Raw genomic sequence first — 23,623 nt, 5'->3', positions numbered from 1 at the left:
AGCCTACCTTTGAACAGACCCTTTTCAACAAGTCAGAAATCAAACAAAGGCCAAAAGGAAGGTATTTTCTATCAAAATACAGCAGATAGAAAGTAGTGTGTGGGTGTGTGTGTGTGTGTGTGAGAGAGAGAGAGAGAGAGTGTGTGTGTGTGTGTGAGAGAGAGAGAGAGAGAAAGAGACAGAGGGGAGAGAGATCAGCAGTGTTAACTACAGTCCAAAGCATGTTGAAGCACATCTGTCCTCCAAAGGAAAAAACTGCAGCACGGGGGAAAACAAAAGGAGATAGAAAACGCGAAAGAGGGATGACAGAGAGAGAGAGACGAAGCCAAGTTCATAAAGAGCAGGTGAAGGTGCGCTTTCCGGTATTTGCAAAAAAAAAAAAAAAGAAAAACATCACAAAAGACCAGCTTTTCTTTCGGGGGCTGATTTTTCGCGGGGCAAGAGTTCAAGGAATTACCGTCTCTTTCACACTTCACACAGTATTTATTTAACAAGATAGGCGACGTCTTTACTTTTAAGCACACATTAAAGAGGAGGTGAAATGAAGTGTTGAATGTTATTATTGTCGTGTGAGAAAACCCCGTTAAGTCCGGTTTTGGATCACACGGTTCCTCTGCGGGTGGAGGAAAATCCGACGACCCTTAAACGCATCATGAAACCCTTTCACAAAAACTAAAAAAATGCAATGGTCAAGCTAAAAAACAAAGCTGCTTTTCAGGCAAACAACCACCAATAGAAATCACTAATCAGTTCTACTTTCATAAAAGCATGAATTGATCCTCTAAAACATATAACTTATACCTATTTCATACTACTTATAATGATATACACTGCGAATTGAAGCCATAAAGATTCATTTTGCCGTTTTTTGTACCCGCCAGCGATGACAAGCTGTGTGTTGTAAACGGAGTCTCTCTCCTTTCCCTCGTTTTGACCACACACCGTTGAAATTTTTGTGGATTTTTGCCTGCTACTAATTTAACACACACACACACACACACACACACACACAAACACAAAAAAAAACACATGCCTAAGAACCATTTTATCGGTTCTTTATCCATTTTGGAGGGATAAATTATCCATTAGATTTCATCATATCGTACCGGGGCAATTACATCAAGAAAATGATAGCGGGCACGGGATCAATTATGCATGCCCTTGGCCAAAGACCAAGCATGGGGCAGAAGGAGAGGGCATGTACACACACACACACACACACACACATAAAGAAGAAGAGGATCTCATAGATGTGGCCCATCAGTTCATCTTACTGCCTAAAAAGTTCATACGCTTAATAATTTAGCTGTGCTCTGGATACAGTTTCCCAGCTGAATATTAACAACTTTGAAGTGAGCAACAGCAGCCAGAGGTATATAGGGTGTGTGTGTGTGTGTGTGTGTGTGTGTGTGTGAGCTAAAAGAGACCTCAGGAAACAGGCTTTTTGAGTCCCACCGGAGACGAGCGCACAACCCCTCACCGCCCCCTAACAAAGACACACACACACACACTGATACACACACACACACACACTCCTTCCACCCGGTTGCGTCCATTACACATGCCGTTCGTAACATTGCTCATTTCTGGGCAATTAAGAATTCCTTTTCATCGCTTATGTAGGTTCACACGTCTTCCCCTCACAGCGCTTGTACACAAACTGGGAAGAGGGAGAGGAAGAGTGTGTGTTTGGGGGGGGGGGGGGGGGGGAGAAGGAGTGTGAAAAGACGAGGAAAAGAAGAAAAAAAAAGAAGAAGAAGCAACAAAGGGAACCGGAGGAGAAAACAGAAGGATTAGCCCCTGTGCATCGGTTGTTCTTGTTTGTTGTTGTTTTTTTTCTTCTTCTTTTCTTTTTTTTTCCGCCTTTGTTCTCCTCTACTTAATTGTCCGGCCTCATTATTAGATGAAAATGGATTTATTTTATTGACTCGCTTCTTTCCTTTCTTCGTTTTCCTCTCATCTTCCCGCCCCCCCCCCCCAAAAAAAAACAAAAAAAGGTGTCATTTTTTTTTAGCAGTACAAAGAAAATGCACCGATAATGTCTGTGTGTGTGTGTGTGTGTGTCAGTCCGCATGCATGTATCTCGGTGTGTGTTCATGCATAGGTGTCTATTTGGCGAATAGGCAACCGACATACACACACACACACACACATTCTCCAAAGAGTCATGTTCTCCACAACGCAGAAACAACAGCATTTTTCTGCTGTGGACAGAACAATGGAATTCATTTTCTCCTCTCTTTTCTTTTCTTTTCTCTCTTTTTTTTTGGTAGGAGTTTTCGTCCATGTTTACAGAGAAACTCACTTAGGAAGACAAATCACTGTCTCCAAAATGGCAGCGCAGAGAGAGAGAGAGAGTCAGAGGGAAAAGGAGAGAGAGAGAGAGAAGAGAGAGAGAGGTATCTGACATCTGTTTCTTCAAGGAGAAAGAGAAAAAGAGAGGGAGGGAGGAAGGGGGGTGACAGTGAGAAAGAATAGATTGACAGAGAGAGAGAGAGAGAGAGAGATGGGCGCTGCGAAATCATTTTATCATTTCAGGACCAACACGTACAGGATAGAGCCAGATGGTTTGCATTGGGTATACTTTCGGCGTGTGTGTGTGTGTGTGTGTTTGCGCGCACGTGCGTATGTGTGTGTGTGTGTGTGACACGCAATGTAATGAGGGAACAGACGAGACATCATGTAAATTAAATATGTCCAATCTCTGGCTCGACTCTCAATCTTCAGGCAATTAAAAAAAAAAAAAAAAAAAAATGCAACTTTCATTTATATTAGCCATTCTGCCTAAAACACAAGCAAGCTCCCAGGGTTTTTCAACACACACACACACACACAGAGTTATCTCACACACACACACACACACCCCTTGACACGCCGGCTCTGACAAGCGTAGCTGATGTGCGCCGCGAATGCGCATGGTAATAGGCCAATCAAAAATGCAAAACAATTGGCAATTACTGTGAGGACCTAATGGTCATTAGAATTTACAACTAGGTAATGAACTAAAGTCTGCCCACTGCATGCATATTCATAAAGCCATTTGAGCTTTGAAGATTAAAGTAGCGCTTAAAATTCAAATGAGCCTCCGCAAATTATCGGGAAGACTCGGGTGCTGCTGGTGGTGGTGGGGGAGTCCTTTACATATGTGTGTGTGTGTGTGTGTGTGTGTGTGTGTGTGATTTTTAAAGGCGTGATAAAACAGTGTATTCCTCGACATCTGAAGTTTGATCAGCTAACGTTTGACTGATTTTTCTGATATTTACTGATATTTTTGGGTTAAAGCTGCCGATTGCAAGTGATATTGTGATACATAGTCAGTATTCATAATATTTCAATTTTAAAATGATTCCAAGTATTGTGTTCTTCTCAGGGTGGAAAAGCCTCTGAAACAGCATTTAGACACTGAAACTCTCCATTCAAACCCAGGATGATAGTCATAATAATATTCATGCGTACTTGTGTGGAATCTGTCCGATCTGATTTTTAATAAAAGGCCAATGTGGGCCCGATGTACTGGTCTAACCCTACTTGATACACCGATAAGAGGGCTGGGCTGCTTATTCACGCACACACTCACACACACTCAAAGAGAGAGAGAGAGAGAGAGAGAGAGAGACATGAAACACATCTTCATGTCACGAATATAGCTTCTCAAAAGATAACAAAACGTACAGATTTAAGATTTTTTTTAAACTGAGGTTCGTTACATGATCTGTCTATAGCCACAGAAAGACTGTAAGGTTAAGTCCCTGACCTTTGACCTCTTTATTTTTGGTTGCTTGTAACTTCTGGATGGTCTAGGAATTGAAGCTCTTTCTACTGTTGCAAGTCAGTCTGGATAAGAGCGTCAGCAAAAAAAAACAAAATGTAAAAAACACCATTGGGGGGCTTGGCTTTTTGGCTTTTTGGCTTTTTGCAGCGAGTCGTGCATCTTCAGAACTATCGAATGCACTGTCGGAGATCATAGGAGTTATATGTTATTCTGTTTGAGGATGAATTCCGCTTTATTTTGCACTAAACACGCTGCAAATTTGCTGGGAAGAAGGGAAAAACGCAGCAGAGTTTCTGACTGAATCAAACAAACACACAGAAATACATTTACAGTGCCAAAAGTCAAAGATTAGACCCACTAATGTACGGCTATGGCTGCATATGTGCTGCACTGATCAACACACACAATTACAGGGTGGCAGTGTGTGTGTGTGTGTGTGTGTGTGTGTGTGTGTGTTGGAGTGTGTGTGTGTGTGTGTGTGTGTGCAGCCACACTCCCCTAAGGCAGTGCTGCTTTGCTGTAGTTGTAGTAGTAGTTCAGCCAAATGGGGAACATGAAACCCCAGCAAGGAGCCAGGCCCCTCCACACACACACGTCACACACACACACACACACACACACACACACACACACACACACACACTGGCCACTCAGTCATTGCCAGCTCAGCCCTGGCACAGTTTGCCAGGGGATGTCCTACAGCCACACTGCCAACTCACACACACACACACACACACACACACACACACACACACACAACCTTTCATGTTCACTCATGCCCCTACTGAACACCCACACACACATGCACACACACACACACACACACACACACACACATGCATAAAGGTACAAAGATACAAAGGCAAGCACTGACAAATAAGCACAAACACACACATACAAACACACCACTGTGCAGAACCGAGCAAAACTCGCCGGTGAGGTCTGAGTGTGTGTGTGTGTGTGTGTGTGTGTGTGTGTGTATAGAGCCAGTCTGTAATCCAGTGGCCTATATAAATAAGCTTTGTAGTGTATAAACAGTTTTATGAACAGGCCTTCCACTGCCTCCAACATAATAAGAGAGCTGAGATACATGTGCAGACCGAGCGGTGTGTGTGTGTGTGTGTGTGTGCACCGGCATGCGGACACACACACACAACACACACACACACACAGGGAGAGGGAGCAGCAAGTGAGCCAAAAACAGCAGCTTTCCCTCTCGCCACAAAGGAGTAAATGTAGCGTGCATGTCGAATCCCTCACCGACACATAAACACAAAAAGCCAGATCAATAAACAATACTCCATCACTGAGCGTGTGCAGTAGCCGGCTTGACGTCACACTGCACCGAAACACTGTCACCGCTGGAAATACTGCAGCGGGGGGGAGCCGAACGCCGTGGCTGCGTTTCCGCCGCTGTCACTGTTTTCAAACGCTTTGCCGTCGAAATCTCACGGTAATCTGTGAGAGCCTTGTTTTGTGAGTTAGTCTCCGTCTCCGTCGCTGCGGTGTTTCTGCACTGCACTTCCCAGACATCGCCTGTCAATCAAACCCGTGTGGGCGGGACTTATTTTTCCTTGGATGTTCTCTTGATGACGTTTGAGTTTTTGGACTTTGTCTGTTCAGCCACGGTGGCTATCGCCGCTCACGCCAACTACCCGGTTCTTCTTCTGTTTATTCCGAACAAACCGGAAATGTAAAACGCATCACTTCCTGTATGGCAGAGGATTTTTCCCGGGAAAGAGCTACCAGACACCGGGCGTTTAGAACAGCAAATGGTTTGAAACCAAAGTCCTCCACTTGCCATAGAATTGATTTGGTTAGTAATACAATGCTGGTGTCAAAGCGATGCTAATACCATCTTATGTAACTGCATCAAAATAAAGGCCAATGCAGGGTTGGGTGTGTGTGTGTGTGTGTGTGTGTGTGTGTGCACTCTGAGCATTACCAAACAGGATAAAGGATAAATCAACAGGCTCCCAGCGCAAGCCGCCTCACAGGAAGAGAAAAAGCAACTTTCTGAAGAATGTCAGCCTTAAAAATTCCTCTGAAATACTCATTTTAACCGGAAAAATAAATAAATAAGGTGTTTACAATAAGATGTTTACAAATTGCCAGAAGCAATCATTTCCGAACCATATTTTACTACCACAAAATTTGTCGGCAGCGAATTCCACGTTTTTTCTTTTTCTTTTTTTTTTTTTTGTCCGTCTGCATCGCCGACACGCTCCGCAAACACACACCCACACATTAACAGAGAGAGACACCAGTCAACAGTCCACTCAATATGCAGCGTGTGCGTGTGTGTGTGTGTGTGTGTATGTGTGTGTGTGTGCTGCCATACTGGATACAATACACAATACAGCGCACTGGCCTTGGCGACAGATTATTAGCTTTTCCAATCATACGAGTGCATTGCTGTGTTGCTGCTGCGGCTGCCATGCTGCTTTCTGCACACAGGGAGGATGTTTACATTCAAAATGGGGGGGTGGGGGGGGACCATGCATGAGTTCAAACTGCTGCACTTCAGTCCACTAAACTACAATCTTCACCAAAAAAAAATAGAGTGCAGAAAGAGAGAGAGAGAGAGAGCAACAATAGATTAGTAATGGCAGCCCAGTGTGTGAAATCTCTTTGTAGGCATGCCGGGGTGTGTGCTGCTGCTACGGCGTATAGGACACACACACACACACACACACACACACACACACACACACACACACCAAACACACTGTAATTGATTCAGTATCAATTGGCTGTCCCGGATTTGCATCGACTGTTAATGTTGCAGAGAGAGAGAGACAGAGGGACGGACCGAAATGAGAAAAAAGAGGGAGGGAGGGAGGGAGGGAGGGGAAGAGTGGGAGATAGATCGAGAATAGAAAGGAGATTGAGGAAGAGAGAGAGAGAGAGAGAGAGAGATCTGACAGTGAGCCAGAGAATGAATGGGTGTTAAAAATGCACTAATGTGTATTGAGGTGGGCAGCATTAGCCAGCGATGATAAGCTAATTGCTAATCGCTAGATCATAGACTAACAATACTCATGTTACAAGGCTGCAAGCCAGGATGGCTCCTAAATGGCCTGACCACTATGAATGAATTTTTTTTAATTTTTTTTATATCTCATACCAATGTTGATATTTATAGGGAGCAAAATGATCAATATGAATTATCAATTTCCCTGCTGAATTAGAATGAAAACTATGTTCTCTATGGATTTATCATCATGTACAAGCACTGATAATATCCTGTTAATGATCTGATAAAAGGCCAATATAAAAGCTTATCAACCAATATCGGTCAATAATAGACAGATTAATCAGTTTTTATACTGGCTTTATATCAATATCAAGTCACTAACCCACATATTATCAGTGAATTTCCATAGAGAAAAGGATTCATTTCCTTATGCTTGAGTCTTGCCAATTAGAAATCAATTGAATTCAATTGACAGAACTGGACAGAAATAGTATATTATTTCACAATAATCCACAAAGAATTCATTTTCAATTCAATTTTTTAAACTGAAATTTTTACAAACATTGGTGTGGGCGTGCACACACACACACACACCTACACACCTACACACACACACACACACACAAACCCCACTCTTCGGAGACATTAGCGATGCTGTTTCTGAATGAGGGCCGCCTCAGGGATTATAATCAGAATTTTCATCTCAGTCAGGGATTAATAGAATAAATGGGCAAGAGAGAGAGCACAACCGTGTGTGTGTGCATGTGTGTGTGTGGGCGGGTGGGTATGCTTGCCTTTTGCATCACTGATCCGCATTTTGCCCGTACAGTACTTGCTCACACACACACACACACACGCAGGTAATGTCTTCCCTCTCCTCCGCCGGAGCTGTTTGATATGTAAATAGCAGCGTTCCAGCACAAGGCCGGCGCTTTGTGTTCTCCTGAGCTCCACAGCGGCGAGAACAGCACTATAGCACTCCAACCATAAGCAGATACACAGGTATTACTGAGCCGCTACAACAAGCAGCGCGACTCGCACTTATAGATGGAGAACACATAAAAAAACAAGCCACATGTGCAGAGATAAAGGCAGGGAAATAGGAATTGTCATTAGAAGAGGAACCAGAAAAATTGTGGAATCCTGAAGAGAGAGCATGAGTATTTTGCCCCAAAAAAAAAAAGTCAGATTAAAATATTATTACAATATTACCAGCAAATCCCAGGAAAAGAAAAGCAAAGAGGATGATTTTAAACTGAGTTTGGATAATAATTTTAGTGTAAAATACTGTCTAAAATCCCTACAGATTCAGTAGAGTCTAATAGAGTTCTAATAGAGGATAGAGTTGGCTGATAGAAAATCTTTATGAGATGAATATATAGTATACAGCTTAGTTAGTAGTATCAAACTGCTGTAAGTTAAATAAAAATAGGGTATGTTAAGGGGAAAAAAGAGCATAAATGAATTATTTTCTGAAAATATAATAGATTTTTTAATTGTATTTGGCGGTTTTGAGATCTTACAATCATCCCCGACTGAGCACAGCCTTTATTCACTGTATCTAAAAACCAAGAAGAGGTCAATGGAAAACTAGAAAGTTTGTATTGGAGATGCACTGTAATACCCAGCCAGCCATTTCCAAAACACACACACACACACACACACACACACATTCCTCCCACGCCTCCTCCTTTTGTCACTAAGAACGCTTTTAACTGCTTTAATCACGGTTGAAATTCCAGCAGATTTTTGTGCTCTTTTTTTTTTTTTTTTGCTGCATATTTACTTCACTGTGACAGTTTGGGGTCAGTTGGGATGAAAGGGGTCGGCTATGGAAATACTGCCTTTAATTATCAGCTATCAGAGTAAATACATTGCATAATTTCACCATGTGAGGTATGTGAGTGGTGTGTGTTGTTTTGGCTTTTTTTCGCTGGTGTGTGTCCAGTGGGGTTTAAGAGACACAAACTGTCAATTAAAGGGGGTGAAATATAATTAGTATGACTAATTCCTGATGTGATTTTGAATCTTGCACAGACAGTGAAAAGGGCTTTTATTTTTTAAAAGCGGAGCTAAAATTCTATGGATATATATAACGCCGTTTTCTCCTCTTTCGTCTGAGTGTACAGCTGTTCCTACCAAGACGTTCCCACACACAACGCTATTCAAGCCACCAGACGCCTGCATTATGATGTAAATCGGTCTAATAACCCAGTTTAGCTGCTGAGTGTCTGCGAGTGTGTGTGTGTGTGTGTGTGTGGAGTGTGGAAATGTATGGCCGCTGCAGAGACACAAGCAGGTTTTCACAAAAAAAAAAAAAAAACAAGAAAACAAAAAAAATTCTCCCTGCCTCATTGTCTTCCACCCCCCCCTCTCTCTCTCTCACACACACACACACACACGCACACACACACACACACACACACACTCTAACTCCTTCCAGCTGACATACAGTAGATAGATCCGTCTTGCCAGCGAGGGAAAATCAAAGGTCAGAGGTCAAACGCAGCCTGATTGACAGCGATCTCGCCCACTTCCGCTTCCCGCAACTGTAAATTTTTTCCGCAATCAATTACGAGAAGCGGCAAGCGGCGCCTTCGACAGCTTAGTCTGCCGCACACACACACCCACACACACACACACACACACACATACACACACACACACATACACACACACATGCGCACGCAACGGGACAAAATAGGAAATTAACTGCAACAAACAGCAACATTTACTCCGACACCATTCTTGAGCTGCAGTCAACGAGCAAAGTGATAAAGTGTGTGTTTTGCTTTTGTGTTTTCCTCTGCTTTATTTCTCTCTCTCTCTCTCTCTCTCTCTCTCTCTCTCTCTCTGTAACGGCTAATTTAGTACAGGCAGCCCGCCACTAAAAACTACTGCTAATTAAAATGCACAGAAAAAAAAAAAAAACCGACGCTGCAACAAATAATTAGTGGTGTTAAGACGCTTTAAATAAACGACTTTCCCTCCACGAGCAAAACTAAAACGGGCTTTTTCCTCTCCGCTCGCCTCTCGTTCGCTTATTGCAGTGGGAGAGGAGAGGAGAGAGGGAAGAGGGAAGAGAGAGGGAGAGGAAGAAGGAGGAGAGCGAAATCGGGGAGGAAAAATGATGCGTTTCGCCTCCGAAACTTTGGGTCATTTCGCGCGGCGATCGGGAAGTGAGAGAGAGAGAGAGAGAGAGAGGGAGGAATGTCAGGGAAATGTGGGGATGAAGGGGGGTAGAGAGAGAGAGAGAGAGAGAGAGAAAGAAAGAGAGAGAGTGATAGAAAGCAGGGCCGCATTTAGTTGGGTAAGATGTGGCAGCGGAGGGGAGAAGGGGGGTAAACCACACCGAGAGCAGGACACATCTGCTAGGGCCACATGAGAGAGGCACACACACACACACACACACACACACACGTTATGCAAGAACACACACACACATTCTGCGCACCCAATCCCAGGAAGAGGCTGCAGTTACTCCCCAGACTGAAAAGTCACAAACGTGAAAGTAACGTTCACACACACACACACACACACACACACAGTTTGGTGGGTAGAGTCCTGCCACACACACACACACACACACCCACGCCCTATTTAGTGCGCTGACAAAAATGACCAGTGGCACCACAAAGTCAAGGTCACCCGTGTCTCTTTGCCACTGGGAAAACTGGGAGAACGCACGTACCTCCACACACACACACACACACACACACACGTATACACACTTTCTGCGTGGAATCCGCTGGGTCAGCGCGACAATTGGTCAGACTTGGGTGGACAAGATCAGTTACGCTGCCCTACACACACACACACACACCACACAGATCTCCAACTCGGCCCTCCGTATTGAAAACACTCGTCGGTAGAAACAGAAGACTATTCACACACACACACATACACACACACACACATACACAGACAAGAGAGCGAGAGAGAGAGAGAGAAAGCCACCGCATCATAAATCAAACCAGTGTGTGTGCTTTTGTGTCAGCTGTAAAAGAGAACAGAGGCGTATTCTCTCGGGTTTCCTCCCCACCTGTGACGTCCCCCTCTGTTGTGGTTTGTCTGATAAACCCCCTCCTCCCTCCCTCCCCCCCTCCGCCGCCGTCTCAGCCAATCAAACGCCTCGCTTTAACGAGGATTGGCGTGTGCGTGTGTGTGCGTCCCTCTCCTCCAGCCCCCGCGAGGTTTGGGTGGAGCGTTTTTCGTAGACAACATGTAGGCTAGACTTCCAGACTAGACCGGCCCTATCGTCTTGTCATACCGTGACACACACACACACGCACGCACACACACACACACACACACTCGAGTGGAGTGGCATCCCCGTGCCAAAGCTTTGAAAGCAAGACCTGATCAGCGCAAACACACACACCCACAAATGTAAAAACCCTCCAGGGCGATGCACACACCCGTCTCGACGCAGTTGTGCCGATTTTCACACGCATAGAAGAAGAGTAGAGTCACACTGAAAGCTGCTTCTACATTTATTAACACTGATGTTCTGAACTCTATACACTTCGTCCTCTGATGAAAAGCACTGAGCTCAAAGCATCACATGTTTAGGTGTCAAAGTGTGCCGACTCTGCTCTTCTTCTATGTTTCGTGTTCTGTCCGGTCCTGGTTCAGACCGGGATGTGCCTGTTTTCACTCTGCTCACCCACACACAAACCGATACGCAGGCATAATCACAGCCTGCAGGAACACTATCTCGCCCATCACCACCTCAATAGAGCCGTTGCTCCATTTCTTTTTTTTTTGTTTGGGTAATTCAAAACACCCCCCGCGGTCCAGACCGAGGCGTCGTTACCTGGGACGTGCTCCTGCTTGGGGCAAATCCCCCGGTGCGACGAGAGCCGGTCGTCGTCGTCGTCGGCCAGCGTGGCCTGGACGCCCACCTCCACGGGCCTCCGGCTGCGCAGGGCACCCAGGGCCGGCGACGGGGTGAGGGCCAGGCCGGGGGAGGGCGAGGGGGGCTTGTCCAGGCCCCGGCCCACGGCGCCGGCCAGGCAGGGCGGCCCGTGGCATCGCTTCCGCTTGTGCTCGATGAAGAGCAGGATGTCCGCCAGGGGGAAGGTGGCCTGGCACTGGCCGCAGGTCAGCAGATCCTGCTCCAGCGAGGAGGGGTGGAGGGCGTCGTGGCCCGGCCGGGCGAGACGGCCCGCGGGCGCGCCGGGGCCGGGGCCGGGGCCGGGGCCCAGGTGGTGCCCGTTGAGGCTGCCGCTCTCCTCCGAGTGCTCCGAGCAGCGCTCCGACAGCTCCTCCGACGAGACGACGGCCGTGGAGAGGGGCTCGGCTGCTGGCGGGGCGGAGGTGTGGAGGGGTGGAGGGGTGGAGGAGGGAGAGGGGGGGGGAGGGAAGGGGTAGAGAAACAGGGAGAAGACAGGGGGAGGGAGGGAGGGAAGAATGAGGGAGAGCGAGCGGAGAAGAAGAAGAAGCAAAAAAAAAGAGAGGAAATTAGAAGGCGACGCTTACTCTCAGCAGAAAAAGCCACATGTTTGTATAGTGTTTTTTCCTCCCCTTGTCATCTGCAGCTATCGATACTGGCCTTTGTGGGAATGGACGGCCGGGGAAGTGTCACTGAGAAAACACTGCACCTAACCCTAAGACACTCAAACACATCCCAGTTGTGTCCACTTAGCCGCCTGTCAGCAGCATCGCCTCTGCACTTAGGGGACCGGGAGTTAAAATGACAATGCTAAATGAAAGCCTGTAACATGTGGGACAGATAATAAGGGGGGGTGAGAAAACGGCGCCTTGTGATGATAGAAACGCATGAAAAATGATTACAGCGGATTCGCAAAAACGATGGGAATAAATGGTGGGAAATAATATCTTGGAAGTCGTCGCGAGAGCTCAAAGATAACAATTTCACTGCCAATGAGAGGGGAATCCTGGAACGAAAAATTACGCAAAATACAGCATTCGCAAAGAAGATAATGACATGTGGGTGAGTGTCACTTGATATCTGGCTTGTATAGGTTTTGTTCCTGTAATCAGCGCAGGGGTGGGGGTGGGGGGGTGGGAACTGTCACAAACGTGTCCGACACATGTGCGGGGGAAGGCGGGCGGCAGCGAGAGTGTGTGTCGGGCTGAAGGGAAAACTCTTCCCTCGGTGTGTGTGTGTGTGACTTCTAGTTCTTCGATAGCGGGGGAAATCGCCCCCCGAAACCCCCAAATTCCTCGCCCCCGGAAGGCCGGATTAACGCCCCTGCTACTTTTTAAGAAGCCTTTTGTCGAGGCCTGGACCGTCCCACCAGCGGTGATCCACACATGTGGAGAGGAGGACATGGTTCAGTCAGTGTCCCTCTTTTTAAAAAAATCTTCCAGTCCAAGGTGAAGAGTCTGACTCTCTGGTAGCCGCCTGATGCATGTTGACCTTCTTTACTCAGCCGCCAATTTCACATTTTAATGAACCTAAAACCACTGAGAATCAAAAAATAGATTTTAATTTTCACTGTCTGGGTGATTGGTACAGATTTTGTCTGATAAAAAGGGATAGGGTTCCTGTGAGTGTGTGTGTGTGGGTGTGTGTGCGTGCGTGTGTGAGTGAATGCATGAGTGTGTGTGTGTGTGTGTGTGTGTGTGTGTGTGTGTGTGTGTGTGTGAATGCATGCATGAGTGTGTGTTTTTCTATGTGTGTGTGTGTGTGTGTGTGTGTGAGTGGAGGTTACATTTGCTCCAAGTCCATCCAAGTAAGTAGTGGAGGCAGACAGAAAGAGAGAGAGAGAGAGAGAGAGAGAGAGAGAGAGAGAGATAGAGAGAGTGGGGCTCTGAATGTGGACTAGCTCCCCAGTGCGCCACAAGGAAATATCATCTGAACCGCCCGCAATCCTTGCGCGACATCTGTGCGCAAACTGGGACATGGAGAGGAGATATAACGTGATAAATTCTCCCGGCTTCTACTGCTACTACCACCCTCTCTCTCTATCTCTCTCTCTCTCTCTCTCTCTCCTTCACTCCTACCCCACCATCAACAATCCTACCCTCCTCTCTCTCTCTCTCTCTCTCTCTCTCTCTCTCTCTCTCTCTCTCTCTCTCTCTCTCTCTCTCCTCTCTCCTTCTCTCTTTCATTTAACTTCAGGTCAAGCAACACAACGGGCCCCGCCGTTACACAACAACAGCCCCCGGGGGCATTAAATTCACGGGATAAAAAATAAAAAATCTAATGAAAGCTGCATAAGCCCCTCACCTCCAAACTTGAACTCAAGAGTGGATATCCGGGGTGGAGAAAAAAAAAACCTTTGTTGGATTTAACGGGAGGTGGAGGGAGGGAGAGAGAGAAAACAAAAAAACGAACAAAAAAAAAACAGATAAAAACTAGGTCCCAACATCTGCACGCACGCATTTCAACGCAATCAAAAGAAAACGCCAATCACTTATTTGTATCTACCTGTTTCCTCTTTTCAAATGGAAAACTGATCAGTGTTAACTGGGTGAAATGGATGGAGGGAGAGAGAGAGAGAGAGAGAGAGAGAGAGAGAGAGAGAGAGAGAGAGAGGGAGGACAAGAGGAGAGGATAGTGTATCTGCACACCACATTTACATTATCAAAACACGCAGAGGGGGGAATGATATCGCGTTTCCCTAAACTAAAGAAGAGTATATATCGCATGAAAACGCGAGCGGTAAATTAGACATTCCTTTCCCAAAGTTGTGGGGTTGAATATTATTCCTGAATCTAAAAATAGTGGGGGGTGAAACGTAAGAAAACTAGGTTGTGGGACTTAGTGGCTTTCTGCCCCAAATACGCTGCTGTAAATGTAAATGTAATGTAGGTACATCCATGCGTCCAGGCGTATGGAAATGACTGGGAATATGATTTAATCCGGAGAAAGAAAATGCAGTTTTGTCTACAAACGCAAAGGGAAACAAACACAATCTGTACGTCTGTTGAATCTCGTTACATTTTACTACTTAATTCCACCTTAATCACCTCATATATGCTGTCCATAGGCAAATACGGGGGCATACTGTATATTATATAAAATAGGCCTCAGATATAGAATTGTAAAAACTCAAAATTAATAAAAAGACAGATGAACGGCGCGCAGAGGGAAATAATCAGGAATAGATTTCCACTTGAGCACTACAGCAGTTTTAGGCCGAAATCTGAGTTGCATTAGTTACAAAAGGTGAATCTGGATATTGATGCAAAAAGAAATGAAAACGCTCGGACCTCCACTGTGTGTGTGTGTGTGTGTGTGTGTGTGTGTGTGTGGTGGGGATGTTTGGGGGGTAAAAAAAAAAAAGGCGAGGTCTGCAGGCACGTTACAGTGGCTGCATACTCAGATTGCAGCCTGCATGTATTTAAAAATGTGCTCCAAAAATGAAATGTGTGTGTGTTTGTGGGGGGGGCGGGGGGGGGGGTCGAAAAGAAGAAACAGTGGTGTTTGAGGCGATGAAGAGGAGTTGCAGTGGAGGGGGGGCTCCCCATCCTCCCCCTCCCCTCCTCCTCCTCCTCCCCCCCTCCCCATGTCTTGCATATTCTCCCTTTTATTCTAAAGAGATCGTCAAATAGTAGCCTATGTCGATAGATAGAGAGAGGGGAGGGGAGGGGGGGGGGGGGCGGTGAAACTGATCAGGTTCAAGTTCAGCGGGCCGTTTTTTCTGATCGTGGTCTGCCTCCTAGCGACGGCACTTGGCCATGGGACTGCGCTCTCACCTAGCCGGGCCATGCACACACTCTATTCAACCAAACAGCTATACAGCTCAGCCAGCTCAGCCGACATACCGAAACACAAGCATGCACTGATATGTAAAGATGCCCCCCCACCCCTAAAAAAAACAATATCTCCCCTATCTTCCCGTCCGCGCCACCTCCACCTCGGACAGCCGCCTGGACGCCTGGCCGGGGACCGGAGCGCACATGCACATGGCAGCGGGCGATAACGCCACTTTTGCCAGCCGGATCGACCCCCGCAGTTTCAAAACACCGCTGTCTCACAACACACACAGCATTACGGGCAGTGCGCCTATATCTCCATGCGAACACCGCCGAAGAATAGGCTATAAGGCTCGGTTGAGGAAATAAGCGCCGGTGCGTAAAAATAGACGCTTTCTTACTGGTTTCTAACTTGACATTGTTGGAATCGCTTGTCGCCTTTTTCCTCCACACGCCGATGACACAGCTGTAACACACCAATGACTTGATTTTTTTTTTTTTTTGTCTTACCTTAGCTGTACGGGGCAGCATTATACGCTTAAGTTTGCGATATGGTCCAAATTTGTGGAAAAAATGGAGAGAGGGGGGAAAAAAGACTAGATAGGCGGTTGTCCTGTTGCTGTGTCGGTAGGCTTGTGTTTCTAAGTCTGGGCTGCAGAAGCTCTGCTGTCTGTGTCAGAAAGAGACCTACTCGTGTGAAATAAACATCAATAGCAACCCTCTCTATTAGGGGAATTGGATTTTACAAAAAGTGTGTAAAATAAATCGATTTGGATTGTCTCTATTGCGGAGCTGCTACACACTTGTAAACAGTCGGACACGAGATATCCCCCCCGATCCAAAAAATCCACCTCCAAGTTTTTTTCTTTTTTTTTTTTTTTTTTTGTTGAAAATAATCCAAAAAGAGGACGAGGGAGAGAGGAGATGAAACCTGCCTGCAGACTATCAGACAGCAATGTGGATACACGCAAAAAAAATATTCCGGGGGGCTGTAATTTCTCCACAAAAAAGCTCCGCGGAGAGGACGCGCTCTCCTACACCGGAGCCCTGTGCGTTTCCACTGACCGGAGCGACCGGGGAGAGAGAGAGAGAGGAGGGGGGCACCGGAGCCAGAGCGGAGTGCATCTTAACAGCCTCTAAAATGCCCATTCTCGCCGTGCAACTTCCCCGTTTTTCACAGAGAAACAATACCGGGATATATGATCTACACACAAAACTTTTTCTCTCTTTCGGGCCGTCGGGGCTCTCCGCTCCGAGCGGCTTTTACGCACGGAGGTGTCGCACTTTCTCGCCACGCTGTTAGGTCCAGTTGACCGCGGGTCCGAGCGGTGCGTCCGGTGTCCACAAGCTCCTGTCCCGCTGCTTGGTTTCCTTCCTGAGTGGAGTAAAAAGGGGGGCCCCACAAATGACAATTTTTTCATCTCTACTTACGCGAAAAATCCCGTTTGCTTAAGTGCTGGGGTTTGCCTTGCTTGCGGCGAGACATGGTGGCTGGCGGCGGCGGCGGCGGCGGCGTTCAGCGCGGATCACATCGGGGAGAGCCGGGGTTAGAGAGGAGACTCCGGAGGGGCAAAAAAATATCTTCATCCAACGCCTTTGACATCCAAAAAAAATAATAAATTAGAAATAATACAAAGATGGCGCGGAGGCGAAGATGGATCGCGGGATCGCCGTCATGGCTTTTTTGAGAAAGGAGAGCGGAGAAAAAAGAGAGAGAGAGAGAGAGAGAGAGAGGTGGATGGAGAGAGAGAGAGAGGGGAGAGAGATGGAAAAAATGGCAAAAGCCCCCCCCCCTCCCCTCACCCTCCCCCCCCTCCTCCTCCTCCTCCCCCCCCTCTGAGCTGCAAGTTCAAGTGCACGGACGTGACGTTCCCGGCGAACTTGAACGTCAGGCGATGGACGGACACCCGACATACAAAAACATGGGCAGGGCCGAAGCGCCCGAGTGGGAGTGGGAGTGGGAGGAGGGACGGACGGGACGCGCAATAACAACACCAATGGACGGTCATTAGAGAGAGAGAGAGAGAGAACGGGGGGGGGGGGGGGGCTGGACATGAGAAATAGACCGGGTGGAAGCCAATGGACACAGAGATCAGGGGGGCCGGACAAGAGGCACTTGGAGGGAGGGAGGAGTGTGTGAGAGAGTGTGTGTGAGAGAGAGAGAGAGAGAGAGAGAGAGAGAGAGAGAGAGAGAGAGAGGCAGAGATGTCTAATGAAAGCAATATGCACTGTGACTGCGTGTGTGTGGGGGGGGGGGGGGTGAAAGGAGAGAGAGAGAGAAAGAGAGGTGGACGCAAAACAGCAAGGGAAGCCGCGGACAGGAGCTCACTCACTGACGAGGCGGGGGGGTTATAATACTACTGCATATACGGAGGAGTGTGTGTGTGTGTGTGTGTGTGTGTGTGTGTGTGTGTGTGTGTGTGTGTGTGTGTGTGTGTGCGCGTGTGTATGAACAAAGTCTGTCGCATTTGGTGGTCACTGTTCTGTTCCGTTCTTGTTCTGTTCTGAGGGAGCGAAGCGCGCAACGGTCAGCCACCCGCTCACCTGGACGCGCGCGCGCGCGCGCGCGCGTGTGTGTGTGTGTGTGTGTGTGTGTGTGTGTGTGTGGTACGCGCGCGCGTGTGTAGGCTCTGTGTGTGAGAGTGTGTGTAAGAGAGAGAGAAAGAGAGAGAGAGATGCATGTGTTGAAAAGAAAGGGAGCGCTGCAAAACTATCCGGTTGCAACGAACACGACGGACAGGTTCAACAACCGGCAGGGAGATAGCCTATATATATAGATATATATAGATATAGCAGCTTAAGATATAGAATACATAAATATTTACACAGAAATACATAGAACCTATAGTGGCAATTACAAAAATTACAAAAAAACACAGAAAATCCCATTACATTACATTTAAAATCCAGTCCCTTTATGGTCATGGCTGTTTATCAGAAACAATATTGCAAATGTCAATTTTAAGATATACATTCAAACCAATTGAGATGTGGCTTGAAAGCGTGTACTATACAATAGTGCATAATCATTAATATGTATAATACACTCTTAACAAGAGGGGTTCCATATAGTACCAGAAATGGTCCTTTAGTCCCCAGCAGTACCCTTTATAATGTCATAAAGAAGCATTTTAGACAGGTTCTCTATGGCAGCATGTACACGTGGTTCTACATAGGACCAGATAACCCTTTAAGAACATATGAAATGCAATGAAAGATATTTTTTAATATGAATATTATTATTAGAGCATTTCTTTGAGTCATTACGGGTCATATGAACACTTTTTTGAAGAACCCTCTTTTTTCTGTGTGTGTGTGTAGGTGTGTGTGTGTGTGTGTGTGTGTGTGTGTGTGTGTTACAGTTCCAAAATTGAGAACACAGTAGCCGTGCAAAAGCATTCATGGGAGTGTTTTTTTTTCCTTTCCTTTAAGTTATAATTCAGCTATTCAGTTCCCCATCGTGAATAATGCGTAGTGTCTGTACTATAAGTTGGATGGGGAGGTGAGGTGAGGGGGAGCGGGGGGGCACTATAGGGTCCGCACTCCTCTGTCTGTCTCTCTGTCTGTCTCTCTATCTGTCTGTGTGAAATCCAACCCCCCCCCCCCCCTCCCCCCCCCCTCCCAGACGAGCCCGCGTGCAGACCGTGGGAGTGGGAGTGGGCCCATAAGCGCCCCGTGTAATAACTTTCAGATGTGCCTCAGGTTCGAGCTGTATACGGCGGCGTTGCTGGTGGAGGGGTGGTGGTGTTGGTGGTGGTGGTGGTGAGGAGGGGGGGGGGGGGTTGAAGAGGAGGAGAAGGAGGAGGAAGAGGAAGAACGGGATGGGGAGGGAGGGAGGAGAGATTGTAAATACTCTTGGAATAAAGGGGGTTTGGTAATATAAGACGCAGGGGCTAAAACGACGAAGGCGCAGCGCGGCGCAGCCCGACGCGCTCACTTTTCTTTTTATTTTGTTTCTTCCCAACACCTATACCGACACCGACTGACAGGGGAGAGAGAGCCGCGGTGGGCTGCGTGGACGCGCGGAGGAAAGAGAGAGAAAGAAAGAATGGGGATGACATAGGAGAAGAGATTTGCCTGGAACGCGGCGGCGAACGGCGGCAAGTCGGGCGGCGGCTCCAAGTGGCGACTGGACTGGGGAGAGATCGGAGAAGAAGGAGCGGCGGCGGCGGCGGCGGCGGCGGCGGCAGTGGAGACCTGGAGAGACGCGCACTGACCGAGGAGGACGCGCACTTAATACCGGGGGGGTGGGGAGCAAGAGAGGAGGAGGGGGGGGGGGAGTGATGGGAGAGAGAGAGAGCAAGAGAGAGAGAGAGAAAGAAAGAGAGAGAGAGAGAAGCCGGGAGTGGAGGAGAAGGAGGAGGAGGAGGAGGTCCAACGTCAAGGGGGAAAAAATGCATGACCAGTGAGTGAAATATTTTGCAGGTTGCAACTCGCTGCATGGCTTATACGGACCGGCAGTGGTGTGTGTGTGTGTGTGTGTGTGCGCGCGCGCGCGCACGTGCGTGTGCGTGCGTGCTTTAGTACAGCTGGGAATATGGCCAATACAACCATGCAGGGCGAATTGTCCCTGTTGTGGCTGGGTGTCAAAGTTCAGCCACTTTTAAGCGCTTGCAGATTTCGAAGTTGGTTTCATGATCAGAACATCATCTTTGTTATTTCTAGACTAAAAAAAAAAAAAAAAAAAAAAGTGCGTGATCGAATAGCCTGGTGGCGATTAAAGGGGGATTAAACTCAATAACCATGCGTTTTGACACGTTATTCAGCAGTCGTTTCATTTGCATGCGTTTGGAATAATGAAATCAATTCACACGAAATTCACTTGAAATGTGGGCTGTTTCGCTTAATCTGTGGAATTAAGCTGCATGCATGTAGATGGACTGGCTATTATGTTTTTATTATAATTATTGATTCCCTTTATTGTCTATGCGCGCAGTTTGTGAAAAGTAAATTATAGGCAATTTAACAAGAGTTGTAAGGCAGAATACAAGTCTGACATTGAGGAATAAAATATTTCAAAATTGAAATGTTGATGCTGATGATGAGGCTTTCAGAATCCCTGTTTCAAATTATATTTTTTATTTCTCACCGTCGGATCTGGATCAAAAAGGCGCAGAAGGTGAGCTGCGCGTGGGTGTGCACTTTAAATATGTCCTTTATTTATTGAAAAAAGGAATAAAACATGTATTTGCTTGATAAGGGCACTTGGAGATGGAGCTAAAATAAGTTATTGCGCTTGAGTTTCTGCTGATTTCAGGATTTACGGTTTGCGTCAGGTGGATGTAAATCTGTCTGGGCACTTTTCTTTTTTGCTGGCTTTACTTTAAATGTCGCCTTAATTATTTAGCACTGCTTCTGTACGGGCTGCATGGGGGAAAGATAGGCTCCTCTCCTAAAAAAAAAAGATATTTCCTTCTCACATCCATGTGTCCAAATAGGGATAAAACATCTTGGAAACACGTGTTATAGCCGCGTAAACACCAACACGACTTGAGAGGAAAGGGAAGATGTTGAAAAATGACCCATCCCTTTTTAAAGAGTGCAATTGGGGAGAAATGGGAGGATTTTAGCTCTGCGGAGCATCGGATGTCCTGGTGGCCTGTTGCTGTCTGGATGGCGACAGGCGGCCACCGCGCCCACTGAACCCGATACAGTAACACTAGAAGGCTTTCGCAGCCTGGTAAACACGGCAGGGTGTTTGGACGGTCAAACACTCAGAGAGAAGTTTAGACTGTGTGAAATCGTGTAGTTGGTATTCTTTATGAGAGTTTACGACCTATTATGTACTGTCAGGATGTAAAAAGCGAGGGGCGTCCGTTCACTAAGCCCCAGTCCCTGCGTCCAGCAGCCTTGCACCAGAACTTTCAAACCCGCTAATACCCATTACATTTCTGGGGATAAAGTGCAGCAATGACCGACTCTCCATCATAATGAAAGAAACTACACAAGATCAACAATTCGGACTCACTTAGGCTAAAGTATGGTGAGTGGTTATAACCTTGCTATATCCAATTGATGCTCATTGCGTAAAGGGAGGCCTCGTTTTAGCGACCCCCCCCCCCTCCTCCCAACACACACACACACACACACACACACACACACACCAACATCCGAGAGCACCTAACCTTGACCTCTCCCTACACCCCGCTCCATCTGTTGGCAACAAAGAATGTTTTTCCTTTTTCTCTCTCTCTCTCCCTCCCATCACCTCCTCCTCTGTCTCTATACCCCCCCCGCCCCCCCCATACACACACACACACACACACGTACACACACACACATACTCCAAGTCAAGGCGGGACATTGATCAAAGCCCCATATAGAGCTGCTTGCTTGGACCCAGGGAGCGCGCAAGGGAATCTCTATATGTAAATGGGGAAGCGCGTCGTCGCGGTTCCGTCATAAATCAGTCAGGCTGCATGCTTAATGCATTGGAGGTAGCCAGCTATAGCAGCACTCTGCATGCATGAGGGAGCACGGGCGGGTGTGCGCGCGCGTGCGTCTGCGTGTGTGTGTGTGTGTGTGTGTGTGTGTGTGTGTGTGCGCGCGCGCGAGGCCATACCTTTGCCTAAGTGAGTCCAAATTTGATCTTGTAGTTTTTATCATTATAATGGAGAGCAAAGATCAAGCAAAAAAAAAAATGTATTCGGAAGCCAGAGGCCCTATCAGGGGTGCATTCAGGTGTGTGTCAGTGTGTGTGTGCGTGCGTCTGCGTGTGTGTGTGCAAAGATAAAAAGGGATTTTGCACCCTATTTTTATTTATTTATTTATTTATTTTGCGCCATATAGGCCACATTCAGCCATGTTCAATTTCGTTTCTTGGATTCAGCACTTTTATTCCCTTCTGTTAACTTTCATCCGCCTATCGCCTATATACAGTATAAATATATATATATAGTGTATATATGCATTGCGTGAATGGACAGTGGCATACTTTGAAGATATAAAACCTCGTTCATAAAACGGGGCGGGGGGGCGGGGGGGGGGTAGAAGAGAATTTAGGCCTTTGTAAGAGCGTGAAAAAGAGAGAGAGGAGAGACTATAGGGCATCACATTGGCGGTGGTCACATGCGCGCCTTTTCCCCTTTCCACGCACGACAGCTCCGGGGAAATTGAGTGACTGGGGCGCATTTCAATATATGGAAATGACCGGGGGGCTCCCGAGATAAATCAGCCCTCCACGCCCCCCTCTCCTCCTCCTCCTCCTCCTCCTCCTCCTCCTCCTCTCTCTCTCTCTCTTCCTGTCTCCTCTCTCCCCCTCTCTTTCTTCTTCCTCCATGCTCCTCTCCTCTTCCATACCTTTTCATTTCTCCCACTTTTCCACAGCAGCCGGGTGGGTGGAGGCTGCTGTTGGAGCTTTTTTGTCATTTTTTCTCCAAACCTATGCGTAAAAAAATAAAAACGATTGATAGATGAATAGTTAAATCATATATGCTGGACTTGCTGTGTATGTGGCCTAAGCAGTCCTGTAGGGAAATACAAAAGGAGGATAAACTCTCATCTGCTGACTAAAATCAATTATATTTTCAAAAAAAAAAAGTATTAATTTTTACTATTTGCCACTTAAAAGACACTATCCTTGTATATCTTATATCAGTTTGATACTAGTTATTATGATGTATGCTATGATTTTGAGTCTTGAAGATATATATATATATTCATAAAAATTTATGATAAACTGATATCATTTAAACTCCGTTGGTCGCCACCTTTCTGTATATTATTTTATTCAACTGCTGGTGTAGCATAAGTAGCCAGTAGGCCGAGTTATATAGTTTTATTTTATATTTAAACACTCAACATTGACCGATAATTCAGGTAAAAATATGATCAGTACCTGGCAAAAATAAATAGTAGCCTAATTACCATTAATAGTCTTGTGGATGCTTTGGGTTTTCGTGTTTGTTTTCAAAGAGTATGGAAGTAGTAGTAGTAGTAGTAGTAGAGAGAGAGAGAGAGAGAGAGAGAGAGAGAGAGACTGGCTCTGAATGTGGACTAGCTCCCTAGTGCGCCACAAGGAAATATCATCTGAACCGCCCGCAATCCTTGCGCGACATCTGTGCGCAAACTGGGACATGGAGAAAAACCGGGAGAATTTATCACGTTATATCTCCTATATAACGTGATAAATTCTCCCGGCTTTTCTTTTCAAAGAGTATGGAAGTAGTAGTAGTAGTAGAGAGAGAGAGAGAGAGAGAGAGAGA

The 23,623-nt window shown here is 46.7% G+C and overlaps 1 protein-coding gene across 2 annotated transcripts in view; it reads right to left on the bottom strand.

Annotated features, from left to right (window-relative positions):
* bcl11aa (BCL11 transcription factor A a) overlaps positions 1-17,018 on the bottom strand; it is a 54,074-nt gene extending 37,056 nt beyond the window's left edge. Inside the window, exons 1-3 of one of the 2 annotated variants that reach the window (XM_078288574.1) lie at positions 16,851-17,018; positions 12,015-12,051; positions 11,566-11,903 (exon numbers count right to left, since the gene is read on the bottom strand). In XM_078288574.1, coding sequence (XP_078144700.1) covers positions 11,566-11,903; positions 12,015-12,051; positions 16,851-16,905 — 430 coding nt within the window. In that variant the 5' untranslated portion in view covers positions 16,906-17,018. Of the gene's footprint in view, positions 1-11,565; positions 12,052-16,850 lie in introns of both variants that reach the window. The other variant, XM_078288573.1, reaches the window with a different exon arrangement.
* Between the last annotated feature and the right edge of the window lie 6,605 nt (positions 17,019-23,623).

This window comes from Centroberyx gerrardi, chromosome 15 (genome assembly GCF_048128805.1).
Source record: "Centroberyx gerrardi isolate f3 chromosome 15, fCenGer3.hap1.cur.20231027, whole genome shotgun sequence".
Taxonomy (NCBI): domain Eukaryota; kingdom Metazoa; phylum Chordata; class Actinopteri; order Beryciformes; family Berycidae; genus Centroberyx; species Centroberyx gerrardi.
The sequence above is the reverse complement of the archived record's forward strand: the minus strand, read 5'-3'. Positions and strand labels throughout refer to the sequence as shown.